The sequence below is a fragment of the Dermochelys coriacea genome, chromosome 1 (genome assembly GCF_009764565.3).
Source record: "Dermochelys coriacea isolate rDerCor1 chromosome 1, rDerCor1.pri.v4, whole genome shotgun sequence".
Classification (NCBI taxonomy): domain Eukaryota; kingdom Metazoa; phylum Chordata; order Testudines; family Dermochelyidae; genus Dermochelys; species Dermochelys coriacea.
In genome coordinates, this window is record NC_050068.2 from 207,166,552 (window position 1) to 207,184,971 (window position 18,420).

The following is an 18,420-nucleotide window of genomic DNA, read 5'->3' on the forward strand; positions in this document are numbered from 1 at the left end:
CTCTAAGATGCTTGCTCATCCAGCTTGGTCTACAACTCCTTCCTATGAATTTTTTCCCCTTTCTTGGGATACAGGCTTCCGATATCTTCTGCAGTTTTGATTTAAAGTAATCCCAGACCTCCTCTACCTTTAGATCCATAAGTTCTTCAGTCCAATCCACTTCCCTAACTAATTTCCTTAATTTTTGAAAGTCAGCCCTTTTGAAATCAAAAACTCTAGTTGCAGATTTATTTTTGTTAATCCTTCCATTTAGTTTGAACTGAATTAGCTCATGATCACTTGAGCCAAGATTGTCCCCTACAACCATTTCTTCTATGAGGTCCTCGCTACTCACCAAAATTAATTCTAAAATGGCATCCCCTCTAGTCGGTTCAGCAACTACTTGATGAAGGAATCCATCAGCTGTCGCATCTAGGAAAATCTGAGCCCTATTATTATTACTAGCACTGGTCCTCCAGTCTATATCTGGGAAGTTAAAGTCTCCCATGATCACGCAGTTTCCATTAGTATTTACTTTATTAAAAAGACATTAAAAAGGGCTGTATCCATATCCAAATTAGATCCCGGAGGTCTATAGCACACCCCAAGCACTATCGTAGGAGAGGCTTTACTAGTTTTCTTCCCCAATGTAATTTTTGCCCAGACAGACTGTCTTATCCATTGCATCGCTTCTTATTTCTTTACATTCTACCTCATCATTGATATACAATGCTACTCCACCCCCTTTACCTTTGTTTCTGTCTTTCCTAAAGAGCACATACCCTTCAATACCTGTAGTCCAGTCATGACTACTATTCCACCATGTTTCTGTTATCCCTATAATATCTGGTTTCACTTCCTGCACCAGTAGCTCTAGTTCCTCCATTTTGTTACTTAGACTCCTCGCATTGGTGGAAACATCTTAATTTTTGCTGTTTGGCCTCGCTCACATTTTGTACCCTATTAGGCACAGTCATTCTACATCCAGTATAACCTATTAGACTAGTATCCACACCGCCCTCACTCCTTATATACATTCTCCTACCCACGGCTGTATCCATTCTTACTTCATCTTTTTCCCTCTCAATGCTAAAATCTGGCGTGGAGATTTTCTGGACATCTCCCATCCATCTCCCCCCAATTCCTAGTTTAAAGCTCTCTATCAGTTGTGCCAGCCTCGATCCTAGAAGTCTATTTCCTTCCCTACTGAGATGAAGTCCATCCCGAGAGAACTGACCTCTGTCCATGAATGCCTCCCAGTGGTCATACATCCCAAAGCCCTCCTTATAGCACCACTGCCTAAGCCATCTGTTGACAGTCATAATCTTGTCAGACCTTTACTCCAAAGAAGTGGAAAGGTGAGTGGGGAGTGTGAATATGCAGAGGCTCATCTCAAAGAACTGTGGTTCCACTGAATAACCTTCATTTCTTCTTCAAATGGCCTCTGCATAATTCTATTTGCAGGAGTTTAGCAAGCAGTACAAACCCCAGGAAGGTCAGATGAGGAATTCTAGGTGAACACAGAGAGCAGAACTGCCAAATAAGTATCAGTTCTTGATGCAAACAGCGAATAGAAGCAACCAACCTAGCTCTTCCAAAACAAGTCTTAATGTGGGACATTTTTGCTAAAAACACATAGCTGCAGCATCAGTCATACAACATGATACAATAAAGCCAACGTAAGGGCATGCCATGCATGCATTCCGCCTTTGCCTTGGATGAGGACTGACAGTTTCAAAAAGATTGAAGTCCTGCCAGTTCATAATAATTGTGACACACATTGCATAGATGGCAACCTTTGAACCATAACAGACTGGTTCCTCCCATCAGCTCCATTTCTCCAAGGGATTGGGGAAGTTTTAGATGAGCTTTGGCCTGAAATAAATAATGACTAAGTTCTCTGAATATGCAGAAGTATGATACCTGGTCCTGTGAACGTAAAGGAGGCCAAAGAGCAAGCAGACATTCCAATGGTCTGAAAGAGATGAATATCTCAGACATCTTAGACGGTTGGGCTGCAGATGTGGATAGGATTACCTATTCTTAAAGCAATATTTCTGGTAAAGAGGCTTGCATCACTGTGACTATCTGAGCTATTAAGAATGGCATCTTCATTAAAACAAATCTAAACCAACAGCTAAGGAAGACCTTATCAGATCCACCCTCTCAGGAGGTGCCCAGATGGAAAGATATCTTTCAAGATATAGAGTAGGTTTGACTGGTTGAACTCCTGGTTTTCATTAGTCTTTTAGACCTCAGCATAACACTAAATCAACATTGAAAGTAATCTGGAGTCTAGATGTCAACCAGAGAAACTTGGAACCCAGGTAGATTCCCACCTTATCTCACACACAAGAGACAAAGTAGTTTGGAAAGCAAGACTTTATGGATATTAATATCATACCCATGATATTGATGACAGAATTGCCAATCTCTAACCTTGACTAATGACAGCAACTTGGTACCAAATGGACTAACACTTAAAAAAACCTCTTAGTTCAATAGACTCAAGGGCAAGAGAGAGCAAGGAATACAATATTGATGTTAGGACTTGCTTGTCTTTGGATCAGAACCATACAGAAGCACAATATCCGTGTTGGGAAGGGACTTAACTGGCATTTACCTCACGTGTAAAACAAGGTATTATCAGATGGAGCCCTTGCTAGAACATTTGTATTGTTGAATGGAAAACTCTTCTCAAAGAGCCTGCCGATAGCTCATCTATCAGGGAAAGATGTTGTATCTGACCACCCAATGAGGATATCGAACTTTATGAACAGGAACCCCTCTTTAGTGGTCTGTGTAATTCCCATAATGCTGTCAGAATTCAGACAGATTTGGACTTCACGAAGGGGAGAAAAGTCTTGCAAGTCAGAGAAATAGCTCTCAGCTCCAGTAGCTTTACATGGAACTACACCTCCCACTGCGATCACAAACCTTGGGGTGGATGGAAATCAAGGTGAAGAATCCCTTATACCCTCTAGCACTATTATTGCAGATGGCAGGAAGGTGACAAAGGACCTCCCTGAAGGGCATGATCTTCTCCTCTCTTACAAAACAAGGCTTTTAAAGCACTGAGGTGTTGTGGCTCAGGTGTTCCTTGCATAAAGAAAAGGTGGCAGAATCACAAAGAGCCCTGCTGAAGCCTCAGATATAGGCTGGTATTAAAGCTATCACGTAACTGCCCCAATAAGAATCCTGTCCACTGCAGGAAAGTTTGCAGGTCTGGAATATATCAAGGCCTCAATGGGTATGAAAGTATGCTTCTTTGTGCAAACTATTAGGGAAGAACCATTTAGACACTTTGCTGAAGTTCAAGTCAATACACAGACAGACACCAGCCATTCAGGGAGAACAGTTATGATAGCCAGGCATTTAATAGAACACTGGCTGCCACAGAAAGGCTAAGGGGTAAGATACAGTTTTATTGACAGAGGTCTTCTTTGACTCCAGTCAGAGGTACGTGTAAATAAACTGCCATGTGACAATGGCACAGAAGGGGGAGTACCCCCTGGAATATTTCTGGAAATTAGAAAGAATTCTGTCTCTGGAACCCAGAGATGAATACAACAAACTTCAGGGTGTTAATACAGCCAGACAGCATTTTGCCACTGCCACACAGTCTTACTATCCACATTATAGGTCAGGTGGCAAACCATAATCAGTTTGTGATGAGGAAACAAACCCTAGGCACCATGATGTTGTCTCATCCCTTAGGTGCAATTGTTCTTTCCAAGATGGAAGGAATCAAAGCTATGTTTACTGAGACCTTCTGAAATACTGGGCTGACTGCTCCATTGGACTTGTGTGCCCTATTGGTTCCTAGAAAGGCTTGGTAAAGTAAGGATGGGTGCCCCTGCATGTTTCCTGTACCCATAGCGGGGGCTACCAAAGACACTACCCAATCCTAGACAGTGTACTCTATACTGGAGCCAGAAGCAGACCTGAACATTCTCCTTCATGGTTTAGGACCAGGAACTAGTTATAACTGAAGGTAGGTAGCCCAGACAACAGAGTAGAGTGCAGGACATCGTTGTTGAAAGCAGGTATAGCAAAATGCGATGGACCTGGCACATAGTTAGCTCACTGACAACTGATGGACTGCAGCTGTCGCCAAGTGGTAGCCACAGGAACTGAAACGACAACTTGGCCGACCTCCACAGAGATGAGAAAATTTTATTGTGAAAAGGCATGGAGAAGGAAGGCCAGGGTAAGAGAAGAATGGAAGACATTTTGTGATCGACACAATCTATATGAGGGCTGAAGGACCGATTGATCAAGGTGATTGAGATGTGGTAGCCCAGAGCTCAATAATGTTCTAACAACATTGCCTCCTAAGAGAAATAAGACATACGGCCCCATCAGCATATTTATGATGTCAGATTCTAGGAATATCAGAAAAAAGAAAAGGAGTACTTGTGGCACCTTAGAGACTAACAAATTTATTAGAGCATAAGCTTTCGTGAGCTACAGCTCACTTCATCGGATGCATCCGATGAAGTGAGCTGTAGCTCACGAAAGCTTATGCTCTAATAAATTCGTTAGTCTCTAAGGTGCCACAAGTACTCCTTTTCTTTTTGCGAATACAGACTAACACGGCTGCTACTCTGAAACCTAGGAATATCAGAGTGGTTCTCATACCCTCACATAAAGCTCTAAATCAAAAACAGGAAACAGTACCTACAGCACTAACTTCTTGGCAGAACTTTGGTAATGCACTTATTAACTCCCAGAAGAAGGTATCTCTCTTTTGCCTTTGCCTTCAGGGGTTATAAAGAGACTCTGAAGACAACAGTCAATCCCTTATGGAGCATCAGGATGGATCTTGTGACACCGTATGCTGTTTCTCCTACAGAGTCTATGTAGCAAAGAACTCTTTGGATCCACGAATCTCAGAATGAATAGAACTTTTGATGGGTATAGTACCCTCACATCCTAAGGCAGCCTCTGAACCTGGCATCAGTTCTTAGCCTATCAAGTTCTTGTAAATCTGGTCCTGGGAAACAGAACCTCAGCAATTCCTACTAAGAACAAAGAGAACTGACAGTTCCAGGACCAAATAAATTAACTTTTATAACTTCTAATAGTAGAACCACCTAAGAATGGATCAGTCCATTTCTTCTCACATTCAGGGTGAGGGTCTGATATATGGAATATTGGAAAAGGAAAGCCTTCTCCCAGACAATCAGGGTGTCAAGTGTGTGCATCTGAAAAATAGCCAAACAGGAAGCAAAATGTGAAAACACTACTCTGTAACAGAGATCCACGATTTCACACCTGATTAGAAGCTTGTACTACCCCTTTCTAGTGTGGTGAAGACCTCCACAGTAAGCATCTACTTGCTTACACCAGTATGTTGGACTCAGAGTCAGGAAGGAAAGCAGCTCTGCAAAGATCATGCTGTTGGAAATAAAATACCAGAAGCCACTGACCTAGGTGAATCAGGGGCCTCAGTGATCCAGAGCCACTAGACAAGTGACTCTCAATAGTCAGATGCTCTTACTGGCTGGATCCCAGGCAATTTGATCCTTTTTGGCAACTTTGCTTGGAAGTCCTTCATATTTGACTGCTGAATCTGAATCCAGGCTCTGATCCTGAATCCAAAGTCATTCCTAACAGCCACAGATTCATACACAGCTTTATTTTTTTGGATCCCTGGATCAATAATATGCTATGCATCTGGGTGTTGCAGCTCCCAGCTCCACACTGCCGGATCCAAATCCAGGTTTTGCAGCCCCAGATGCATGCTAGGCTTCCAGATTGAGATCCAGATTTTGCAGTCCCAGGTGTACTCTGGGCTGCCAGATACTGGATTTTGCAGCCCCAGATGCATGCTAGGCTTGAAGATCCAGATCCATGTTTTGCAGCACCAGATCCAAATTAGGCCAAGGTGGGCAAACTTGCTCCTGGGGCACAGTCTTTGAAGCTGATGAGGAACTTATGCGGTGCAAGCTTAGTTATCTGGGCCTGAGGAGCCTCCTAGTTAGTAGGGGAATGCGAGGTAGCCCTTCCACTCCCACAGGTCTAATCGAAGACCATGATGGACCAACATCTCCTCAGGTCTTTTAAAAGAAAAATCTGACTAACTAAACAAAATCTTCCTCAAAAAGGGAAGAAAAAAAAGAAAAAATGAGGACGACAGTATAGAGTATGCTGCGTGCTGTAAGCTCGTTGCACCTGGGGCAGTTAGAAAGGAACAGAAGGGTGGCTGGGGCCACTTCCCCTTTCATACTCTCACAACCCTCTAAGATGAGGAGGGGCAGGTGACCCCAATGGACGCTACTTTCCAGTAAGCGTAGGAAGTTTGTGGCTCAGGTGCCTTGATACCACAAATAGGAGTATGCAGAGGCCATGTGAAGAAGTTGTAGTTCAGATCTGAATGACTTGGGTTAGTAGTGAACCATGAAGCCTATACACAAATGCCTTCAGCCACACGATAAGTGTGGGTATTTCTGCAAGTACACCTGTTGCATTTATACTAGATACCTGCATAGGTTGGAAACCTAAAGCACCAATCACTGTCTTTGTTTTATCCAGTCCATTTTATATGCATCAATACTATTTTGGTTCAAATGAAACTGCACCTTAAACCATGCTATAGAAATAGGAAGACCTGTGGGTTGTTCTGAAGCATGGTCTCTCACAGGAGAGCTGTTTTCCAGAGATTTCAGTGTCCAAGCGATAGAAGGCTTAGAATTCTCCCCACAGTATTTCCAAGTATTTGAATCAATAGGCTATTCTCCTTGTATTTGTGTCAGGTCTTTGATGAGCATGTTAATCCCTTAAACTTCTATAAGCTGAGAACAATGTAAGAAAAGTTTTCTTGTTCCAATATTTTTAATTTGGTTTAAAATTCTTTTACTCTTTTTTTTGGATTGTGTCTCACACTGTGATGTGAACTTTGAAAGTCATCACCAAGAACCACCCCCAGCCCCCACAAAACACACATATAGAAGTGGCAGCGCTTTTTACTAACCAGGGCCAGGTTGGTTTTTAACTCTTTCAAACACTTTCCTTGATTTCCAACCAGTAGAATCCACCCCTCCTCTCAAACTTAAGCATGAATGTAGTTCTTCTGGAAATGAGGGACTGGTGGTACTAACGAGAGCCTAGGTACCTCTTCTGCCAATCCATCCCGGCCTCTTGTGCCAATGGAATAGGAGCTCTGCAATGCTGGCGTTGCCATTAAGACCTGTATGAGACCCAAACTCATCTTCCATATTTGATCTAATGAAGATTTTTAGTCAGATCTTCCCGGGGTGAAACACATACCACTGAGCCCTTTCTGTGTATTTGTTGCAGACACTGAGAAACTTAAAAAAAATCATAGTAAGAAGTAAATGTAAAATATTAGTTAATGTGAACTTATCACTTTAGTTGTAAACATCTTTAAAAACTTTGAAAACAAACATTTCTGTCAACACTAAATAAAAAACAAAATGACTTGAGCAGACAATTAAGCACTAAAAGCTACCCAGACTCACTGGTTTAAATAATGAATGGAAGTTTTACATGAATTAAAAAAATTTAATTTCTGAAACCTTTGGGTCCTCGAAACTTCCTTCCAGGGAGATGCCACAAGCCAGCAGAAGGGTCTTATAATGCTGGATGAGGTTGTATACGACAAGTGAGTGCGCCCTCTCAGATTCCTTCTGCAAGCAGGATTGTACTTGACACAATCTCTCAGTCACAGACAGATTCTGATCCAAAGGAGGTGGTGCCAAGCTGGCACTGATTTCTGAGATAAGGGACACAAATTAGTTTATTTACTCAGTACATGGAGAGAAAGGGGTGAGGGAATGTGGGATTCTCTGAAGCTACCAGCCCTAAACAGAAAACACTGAGCATATAATTCAAGTTTGAACAAATAAATCCATATTGTTTTGATGCAGTAGGGATCCAAGGAACTAACTGAGTACTAGTTTATTTATAAAGAATAGCTCAGATGTAGTATCTGGTTATCACTGAGATCCTGCTTTTACCCCTGTATCACAGGTGAGTTGACTGAGGTACAAGGAAATATAATGACTTGCTTAGTCACATTCAAGCAGATCAGCCTGCAACTCCATGCTTTCTTGACCTTTTCTGAAACCAACAGACTTCACTGCCTCCTTTAGAAATGGAGGAACAGGAAATATATGAAACAGTGGCAAACATGTCACTCTCAGCCCTGGGTGTTAATGATTATCATGGCTGATTGCTTTTGTCATGCAACTGAGCTGGGTTACGGACTCTCATAGGGGACATACTCTTGGAAGCCATCTTCCAAAAAGGATGCCATCTCCTCACAGTTCTTCCCTGAAACGTGGTGTTTTGTAGTTTGGTCTGTCTGGCAATCCTCACTTACCAGTCTGGTCATCTTGTTTCTGCTGCAATGAGACATAGTAGGCATCCTTTCCACCCCAGCATACAGACAATCCAACTACCAAAATGTCTTCACAGTCTTTGATAGGAAAACCATCTTCTTTAACCTGGATACGCTGGGGAGATCTTACTAAACAAACATTTTTTGAAAGTTATAATTCTAATTCTAAAACAGCATCCATAAATATAGCAGTTTGTTCAACTGAAAATCTAATAATGAAACAATCCAATGCAGCCTGGAATTCTTAAAATTGAACAAATGCTTTAATTCTCTTGTATGTATCAGACTCTCTCTTCCTCCCCCCTACCCTCAGTTCTTTTTAACTAGCGACTTTAGAATAGCAAGGTGCCCAACACAAACAACCACTTAGGATTCCTTACAGAGATTTGGCTTTCTGCCTCATAACATACCCAAGAGTTGGGGTATAATGGTATTCCCTCACCCCGCATTGGGGCACATCTCATTTTTAGTCAAAATGATGTATTGTTGCTGAGACAATAACTTTTTTGGTTTGGTTCCTATGTTCAGGCAAATCCTCCAGTGTTTAACTCCTTGTTTTTTTGTTTTCATGAGGGGAGCATGTTTATAAGATAGGAATAGAGAGTAAAACTAAAAACACAACAGTACATGTGGGGATTTTTGCCATCAGGCACAGAGAACGTCAGAGACAAGCTGCTGCTGATGGTTCTATCTCCTCCCCTAAGACAGATGGAGGGAAGATGCTGCTTGCTCACACGTCTTAAAAGATGGAGGGGGAAAGAGGTTTGGAAAAAGGTGAAAGCGGTTATCCTTCTTCCTCTAAGGAAACTCTGCTTGAATCAGCCTCCCAATTGCTCCTGAATGACTGCCTTCTTTCCACTGCATCGGCCCCTTAGGAGAGTTGCAGTATATTAATACTACACATGAAAAAGTGCAGGAGTACAGCAGTGATCTGAGGGGTTGGGGACTGGATTGAATTTCATAGCTAAACAATTAAATGTACCCAAATTAATTTTTTGTAAATTGGAAAGTATGTGACCTCAGATCAGATCAGCCCACAATATTTGTAAAGAATACTGCCTGGCTAGCACAGGCCACGAACCAGTTACTTCGTTTGTTTCTGAACTCAAAAACATGTTTTCTAAACTTGGTGCCAAGGTGAAAGCCATTTATGCATCTCCTCCTGTATCACCAGAAGGAGACTACAACACCATTCCATTTTAAAATGTGGGATGTGATAAGTTTTCAGTTCATATTTGCTCTGTGCACTAACTAGTCCAAGTGTGAGTGTTCCCATGAACAAGATTCTGCAAATAAATACAGGAAGCAAGTACTTAATGTCCATTGCAGGGTGGTAATGCTGGTAGCCTTTTAAATAAGGCTGGGGCTATCCCACACTCCAGCCACCTTCATCTTCCCAGATCCACCCTTTAAATGATTCACCTAGTGCTATTCATCTTTCCCTCCTGATACCCAAATCCTTCTCTCAGTACTCAAATTTGTATGGTAGTCTTTATCCTTTTATTTAGATAAATCCAAACAAATAAATTTATAGTCATTCCCATTAACTCCCCAGGTTAAACAGAGTACTGTTCACAATTTAATCTGGTAGGAATGCGAAGGAGGAACTGACCTTGTTTGAATCTGCCACCTATAGTTGACTTGGGGGACAAGAGACATTTTGTTCTTTCACAAGCCACTGAGATGGCAAATCTGCTGTTGTTCCTCCATTCTCTGATGAAGGTCTGGAAGAGAGCTTTGTCACTTGCCACGTCAATAATAGTGAAGCTTTCAGCACTGCATGAAATAAGTGGCAAAACATGTTGAGATAATGGCAATGAAAAGCCTTGGTCTGTAATAGAATAGTCTTTTACAGGGTTAGTCTCAAGCAAAATCTCACATGTGTCTCCATTACCAGGATTAAATGGCAGTGTTTCTGTGTGGTGGTCTGAGCTAGGTTTGCTATTCTGCAGTGGCTGAAAAGGTGGGACTTCATCTATATGGCTGACATTTTTGTTTTTTCCAAACGTTAGAGAAAATGTGCCAAAACTTTTTGGAACAGGTTCCTTAAGAGGCGTTGGAGGAATAAGTCCTTTGCTGATATCCGGCTGAGGGTCAGATATTCTGTTCCTTCCCTTGAACAGCAGAGGATTATAAGCTGGTTTCTGAACATCCAGGGCTCCCTTATTGCTCTCCTTAACTTCGAAATAGTTCTTTAAACCCTGGCAAGTGGAGAATGACTCTCTCTGACAATAGCTGAATTCAGAAATTGCACCTGGCTCTTGTTTCCTATTTGAGATTACCAACTTTCCTTTTGAGGAGGAGACTCTTCGATTTAAAACAGGTTTATTATCTGAAGGAGTAGGCCACCTGTCTAAAATATCTTGCAACCCTGGGCTTAAGTGAAATGAATGATCAGACCATACCACTGGATTGGTATTCTTTTCCACAGCTTGTTGGGCATTCTGGGGCCTTTCACCTTGATCCAATCTTGTGTCCTCTGGTCTGGGATCTTCCTCCTCATGTCTTGATTTTCTTAACCCTAGCTCAACAAGAGCTGCAGACAGACTGTCTCCTTGACAAGAAGGCAAGTCTACATTACCTAAAGCTTCAGCTATCTGCAAAGAATCTATATCAGAAAATATAACAGACACATCATTACACTGTGCTGGATGCTGATGCTCATTCCAGTTTATACTGACAGTTAATATATCCTGAATAGGCTCCAAATTCTGCTGATGCAAAAGGTCAGCAAGAGAGCTGGAAGTGGCTTTAGGGGGAGGACTCACAACCTTCTGTTCTGCAGATTCTGCTCCTTCAGCCTCATCTGTGTGCATATCTGGAGGGTCATTGACATAACTGAAGCTATCATCAAACAGTAAACTGTCACTCATGTTCAGACTAGTTTCAGGAGGGGGGTGGCACTCAACTTGTAGAAGCACAGTGTGAGGGCACTGGCCATTGGAGGGAGAAACTGCCTTCTGAAGACCTTGAGAGGCACTTTCCTTCACTGAATATTGGGTCTGATAACCTTGTAAAAAGCTACACAGTTGTGAGTCAGTGAAAGAAAAATCATTTCCTTTAAAGCAAAATGCAGATTCTGTGCATTTCACTGCAGGCTGTAAATTAGGGCTTCTAGAGCCCAAAGCATTAGTGCAATATAAATCTGTGGTTTCTTTCGTGGTATTTCTTGTCCCAAGATTTGAACAGACCACTTTTCTAAGTGCTGCAGCTAGCTTTTCATTCGCAACATCTTCATTTTGTAAAGTGCTGGCACAATGTAGTTTCATGGAGATTTTCTGCACAGGTATCTCTGCCCGCTCTGTATCTTTTGCTCCCTGCTGTCTTGCAATTTCAGCTGCCACCTGCTGTTGTAATATCTTATCAGTCTGTGTATCCAACTGGAAGCTATCTTCAAATTCTTTGGAAACTGAAAACAGATGAGGAGAATAACCTTTTTTAATATTTTTTGCAACACAAACAGCTCTGGATTTTACTGTGGAGTCTTTCAGAAAATCCTCAGGCTGATTATCTGTTTTACCCACGCCTCCAGTTTGTAACAATATTCCATTGGGCTTTTCAATACATGTTTTGCCGTCATTTTGAATTTGAAAATGAAAGGATTTATTTTCATCAGCGTAAAAATATACAGTTTTCTGTTTGCTAGCACTAGTGCTCCCATGCATGTTTGCAGAACTGCTGGCTGCATCATTACAAAGATCTGTGCCTAGAACCATTTGTTGTTTGGTGGGTATCTTTTCAGCACAGTTTTTAACTGGTTGGATTTTCCTCTGTTTAATACCAGTGTATTCATTTTTTGCTGACCTTCTAGAAAATCCCAGGTCTCGCACAGTATCATCTGCCTCCATATTCATCGGTGGAGCATCCCTCACTACATCCCTAGCTTCCAGACAATTCACTGTTTCTTTAGGATTGGATTTATTAGTAGTGGAAGGCTCCGTAAGCAATTCCTCCATCATCTCTTTGCTCTCTGGTTGCATTTCATCCACTTGTAAAGATTCTGAGCGTTTGACAGTGAAGCACTTGTGAGTGGATGATTCGTTTTCTCCAAATTCCTTGTTCTGTCCATCTGAAAAAGACTTAGCTTTAGACTTGCTATGACTGGATACAGAGGGCCCATTTATCTTTGTTGTGTGCATCCTTGACTCATCAAGCAGCAACTGATGCTGTTTTAAAGCAGCGCTTTTGCCCTCAGTTTTACTAAAACTAGTGTCCATAGTCCTCCTGTACTCAGATGCCTTAGAAATTTTCCGTGAAGTGAAGTTCAAGGTTGGTCTTTTTTTCTTTTCAGTAGGGAATTCTTGAGTTGTTGCCCCAGAGCCTGCCTCACTTTTGGTCAGAAAAGTAACTTCCCTGTTTTCTTTACCTTTGCCCAAATTTGGCCGCTTTCTAGCGCTGTATACAATGACATCACCATTTCTCTCCTTTGTCTGGTTGTGATCTTCCTGTAATTCATTTTGGGGTCTGGGATTTGACATACTAGCATTTAACAGCCTTTTATTTCCCTTCTTATTATTTGATGAATTCCCAGCTTGAAAATTGGTGCCTTTATCAGGTATAATTCTATACCCTTCATTGCTGAATACTTTTAAAATCCCTAGTGAACATTCTCCATTCAGTTTATATTTTCTGTCCTCCAGCTCTGATTCACTGCTGGTCATGGAAGATGTATCAGACTCAAAAAAAGAATCTGGGTTCCATTGCACTCCCATCATAGCCAAGTCCTGCTGTAGGAGTATTCTAGCTTCCTCCACAATAAGGGATGCTGCTTCACTTTCGGTTAAGCCCTTCATTCCCACCATCCAGATACAGTGGGTATTCCGACGCTCCTCAGCTGCCTCTTCATCTTCATCCACTGCTCTACGAATGCTAATGGAAAGAAAACAACTTGAAATTAGACAGAAAGTTGTTTAGAAACATTCATACAGACAATGAACAGTCAAAGCAAGCACCATACTGCTGTGCTCTTATCTTCAATTAGGATAGTAGTTTCAATGAACCATTATGGCAAAACATGTTTCTGGACCACACAGGCTGCACCTTCTAGGAAATGAATATTTGGTGGTGGTGGTGGTTGTTTTGTGTTTTTTTAATTAAAGTGAATGTAGTGCTAGTAAAAGGTATAAGAGTGACCATGCTAAGGCTGCAGTGCAGTGCCCCCATACAGGTTTGCCCTCACTCCTCCTTCGGTGTGACAAAAACCTGGAGCAACCTATGTAAGAGTAGGTAATTGTGGACTCAAATTCAAACTCAACTTAGCTGTTGTTCTACGTCAGCTCACAATTAGCACAGTCCTGAAAGCCCACTATGTGGGGAATGACCATTAATTTAAATGAGTGCTATGCACAAAGGATCCCAAGGTGAACAATTAGGATTTTTTCATAGGGACAGCTGTTTACTAGGAAGTGGATCAAAGCCACCAATGTAATTTTCCTTTGATGTAGTCCATGCAAACTTTAGAGAAAGTGTGGGTAAAAACCAGTTACTTACCTTCTCATAACTCTTGTTCTTCGAGATGTGTTGCTCATATCCATTCCAATTAGGGGTCTGCGTGCCGAGTCGTCAAAAAGTTTTTCCCCTAGCAGCATCAGTCGGGTCAGCTGTGGAGCCCCCTGAAGTGGCACCTTCATGGCGTTCAATATATGACCCTGCCAACCCGGCGTCTCCTCAGTTCCTTCTTGCCAGTTATTCCAACAGAGGGGAAGGCAGGTGGGTTTGGAATGGATATGAGCAACATATCTCAAACAACAGTTACAAGAAGAAAAGGAGTACTTGTGGCACCTTAGAGACTAACAAATGTATTTGAGCATAAGCTTTCGTGAGCTACAGCTCACTTCATCAGATGCACTCAGTGGAAAATACAGTGGGGAGCTCAAGAAGGTGAGAAATCGTTTTTTCTTCTTCAAGTGATTGCTCATATCAATTCCAATTAGGTGACTTCCAAGCCTTACCTAGGCAGTGGGGTCAGAGTTAAGGAAATGCTGATTGTGTCACCGCTCTACCGAAAGCTGCATCATCTCTGGCATGCCGGATGATGGCATAATGAGACGTGAACATATCTACTGAGGACCAAGTTGCTGCCCTGCAGATTTCTTGTACTGGGACCTGGGCCAGGAACGGAGCAGATGAGGCCTGAGCCCTTGTGGAGTGTGCCGTAAGAGCCGGGGCTGGTATTTTGGCCAGCTCGTAGGACATGCGGGTGCATGACATGATCCAGGAAGATATTCTTTGAGATGAGACCAGAAGTCCTTTCATCCAGTCTGCCACAGCTACGAACAACTGGTTCGACTTTCTGAACAGCTTAATGCGCTCAATGTAAAAGGCAAGTGCTTGCTGAACATCCAGGGAGTGCAGCCTCTGCTCACGGCTACTGGCATGATGCTTAGGATAAAAACCAGACAGGAAAATGTCCTGACTAGTGTGGAAGCATGACACAACCTTAGGAAGACAGGCTGGGTGAGGTCTGAGTTGCACCTTATTCCTATGGAAAACCATATGAGGTGGGTCTGAGGTAAGGGCCTTTAAATCAGACACCCTCCTTGCTGAAGTAATGGTGACAAGAAAGGCTACCTTCCAGGACAGATAGAGAAGGGAACAAGTTGCCAGTGGTTCAGATGGGGGCCCCCCCATTAGCCTGGAGAGGACCAGGTTAAGGTCCCACCCAGGGACAGGCTGCGTGATCTGCGGATGTAGCTGTTCCAGACCCTTGAGGAACCAACCAACCATAGGGTTGGTGAAGATGGAGTGTCCAGACGCTTCCTGGCAGAAAGCCGAGATAGTAGCAAGGCATACTTTTATGGAGGACGCTGCCAGGCCTTGCTGTTTCAGGTGCAGAAGGTACTCTAAGATGAGAGGTATAGGTGCCTGGAGCAGGGGTGTATGACGCTGGTCACACCAACAAGTACATCTTTTTCACTTTGCTAGGTATGTGGCTCTAGTGGAGGGCTTCCTGCTGCCGAGTAGGACCTCCCTTTCCTGTTCTGAGCACAGAAGCTCCGTGGGGTTCAGCCATGAAGCTTCCAAGCCGTGAGGTGGAGGGACTGCAGGACGGGGTGATGAAGATGACCGTGGTCCTGAGTGATCAGGTCAGGAAGGAGAGGCAACGTGATTGGGGCATCCACTGACGGTTCCAGGACTGTGGTGTACCAATGTTGTCGAGGCCACATTGGTGCCACCAGAATTATCTCTACCCCATCCCAGCAGACCTTGAGTAGAACCTTGTGCACGAGAGAAAAAAGGCCTAGAGTAGGCGGCCTCTCCACGGTAGCAGGAATGTGTGATTGAGCCCGGGCTCTGTTTCTGGAAGGAGCAGAACATCGGGCACTTTCTGTTGCTCAGGGTGGCATACAGATCGACCTGGGGAAACCCCAACCTTTGGAAGATGAAGTGTATGACATCCAGCCGGATGAACCACACATGATTGCGGAAGGACCTGCTGAGGTGGTCCGCCAGTGTGTTCTGAACTCCTGGTAGATAGGATGCTTCCAGGTGAATGGAGCGGGCTATGCAGAACTCCCACAGCTGGAGGGCTTCCCGACAGAGGAGAGGACCGGACTCCATCCTGCTTGTTGATGTAAAACATGTCAGTGGTGTTGTCTGTCAGAACTGCTACACACTGACTTTGTAGTCGGGCCTGAAAGGTCTGGCATGCTAGTGGCACTGTCCTCAGCTCCTTGATGTTGATATGTAGGGAGAGCTCGTCCTGCAACCAAAGGCCGTGCATTTGGAGGCCTCCCAAACGCGCTCCCCATCCCAGAGGTGACGCATCCATTACTAGGGACAAGGAAGGCTAAGGGCTGTTGAAGGGGACTCCTTTGCACACTGTCCGAGGGTCGAGCCACCACTGAAGGGACTCGAGCACCTGCTCCGGGACCGGGACCACTGAATTTAGACTGTCGCAACCCGGGTGATAGGCCGAAGTGAGGCATGCCTGTAGAGGCCCGAGCCTCAGTCTGCAATGCCGAGTCACGCAAGTGCAGGCTGCCATGTGGCCGAGGAGACTCAGGCATCCTCTTACTGTGATGGTCGGGTATTGTCAGAGGCTTGGAATCAGGATTCTGGCAAAAGTGATCTTGCCTGAACCAAGTCCAACACCGCCCCAATGAATTCTATTCTTTGGGTCAGTGCCAAGGTTGACTTGCTCAAATTGAGGAGGAGACCCATTCTCTCGAATGTGGATCTGACCAATCGGATTTGAGACTCCACGTGCCCCCCAGTGCAGCCCCAGAGCAGCCTGTTGTTGAGGTAGGAGTATACCTGCACCTGCATTGACCGACATGCACTTGGTGAACACATGGGGGGCTGTTGAAAGGCCAAATGAAAGGACCGTAAATTGATAATGTTTGTGGTCGACCACAAACTGTAAGAATCGCCTGTATGCAGGCCAAATAGCTATATGGAAGTATGCATCTTTCATCTCTAGGGCGGATCTAGCCTCCTGGATCCAGAGAAGGAATAATTGTGCCCAGGGAGACCATGAGGAACTTCAACTTTACCATGAACGTGTTGAGTCCTCGCAGATCTAGAATGGGTCTGAGACCCCCACCTTGGCTTTGGGGATTAGGAAGTATTGGGAATAGATTCCCTTGCCCCAGAGCTCCAGAGGAACTTCCTCTACTGCTCCAGTGGCAAGGAGCGCCCACACCTCCTCGATAAGGAGTTGCTTATGGGAAGGGTCCCTGAAGAGGGATGGGAAAAGGGGGGTGGGAGGGATGGTAGGTGCAGAATTGGAGAGAATATCCTACTTCTACCGTATGGCAAACCCAGCGGTCTGAAGTTATTTGGGACCAAATACGGTAGAAGTGGGACAGACAATTCAAGAAAGGTGGGGAAGGATCCGGAATTGAGGCTGGCATGCCATCCTTGGGCGCACCTTCAAAAGGCCTGCTTGGAACCTGATGATGGCTTAGTCAGGCCTTGGCCCCGACCCTGCCCAGGCGGGGGGGTGGGAAGGCTTTCATTTGCCATTCCTGCCCCTTCTCCTATAAAAGTCCTGTCTTAGCTGAGGAGGATAGGAGCATTGCTGCTGCTGCTGCTGCTGAGGCTTGAAATGTTTCTATTGAGTTGCCGGGGTGTACATACCCAAGGATTTCATGGTAGCCCTGGAGTCCTTTAGGCTATGCAGCCTAGAGTCAGTCTGTTCCGCAAACAGACCTGCCCCATCAAAAGGCAGGTCCTGCATGGTCTGTTGAACCTTGAGCGGGAGTCCTGAGGCCTGCAGCCATGAGCTACACCTCATGGCAATACCGGAGAACAAGGTGAGCGCTGCTGAGTCCGCAGCGTCCAGTGAGGCCTGTAAAGAGGTCCATGCCATTGCCTTGCCCTCCTCCACTATTGCTCCAAACTCCTCCCTGGACTCTGTTGGCACCAGCTCCTTAAACTTGAGCATCAAGTTCCAGAAGTTGAAGCTGTATCTACTCAGAATTGCCTACTGGTTGGCAATCCTGAGTTTCAAACTCCCTATGGAATACTCTTTGCGCCACAATAAATCTAGCGCTTGGCATCCTTGGACTTGGGTGCTAGGGCTTGTTGTCCCTGCTTCTCCTTTTCATTTACTGCAGCCACCACCAATGAGTAAAGCTGTGGGTGTGTGAAGAGGTATTCGCATCCCTTAGATGGGACAAAATAGCTCCTCTCAACACCCTTCGCGGTGGGAGGGATGGAGGCCGGGGTCTGCCAAATGGTCTTAAAATCACAGAATATTAGGGTCATCCAGTCCAACCCCCTGATCAAAGCAGGACCAACATCAACTAAATCACCTCAGCCAGGGCTTTGTCAAACTGGGCCTTAAAAACCTCCAAGGATGGAGATTCCACCACCTCCTTAGGTAACCCATTCCAGTGCTTCACCACCCTCCTAGTGAAATAGGGTTTCCTAATATCCAACCTAGACCTCCCCCACTGCAATTTGAGACCATTGCTTCTTGTTCTGTCATCTGCCACCACTGAGAATAGCCTAGCTCCATCCTCTTTGGAACCCCCCCTTCAGGTAGTTGAAGGGTCAAATCCCCCCTCACTCTTCTCTTCTGCAGACTAAATAACCCCAGTTCCCTCAGCCTCTCCTCGTAAGTCATGTAC

General features: G+C 44.3%; 1 protein-coding gene across 5 annotated transcripts in view; it reads right to left on the reverse strand.

The window, feature by feature from the left end:
- Window positions 1–18,420, reverse strand: part of POLQ (DNA polymerase theta) — a 129,447-nt gene that overhangs the window by 37,695 nt on the left and 73,332 nt on the right. For all 5 annotated transcript variants that reach the window (XM_038386711.2, XM_038386710.2, XM_038386709.2 and 2 more), the window contains 3 exons: window positions 9,957–13,213; window positions 8,327–8,473; window positions 7,521–7,717 (listed from right to left, as the gene is read on the reverse strand). In XM_038386711.2, the coding sequence (XP_038242639.1) occupies window positions 7,521–7,717; window positions 8,327–8,473; window positions 9,957–13,213 (3,601 nt within the window). The remainder of the gene's footprint in view (window positions 1–7,520; window positions 7,718–8,326; window positions 8,474–9,956; window positions 13,214–18,420) is intronic.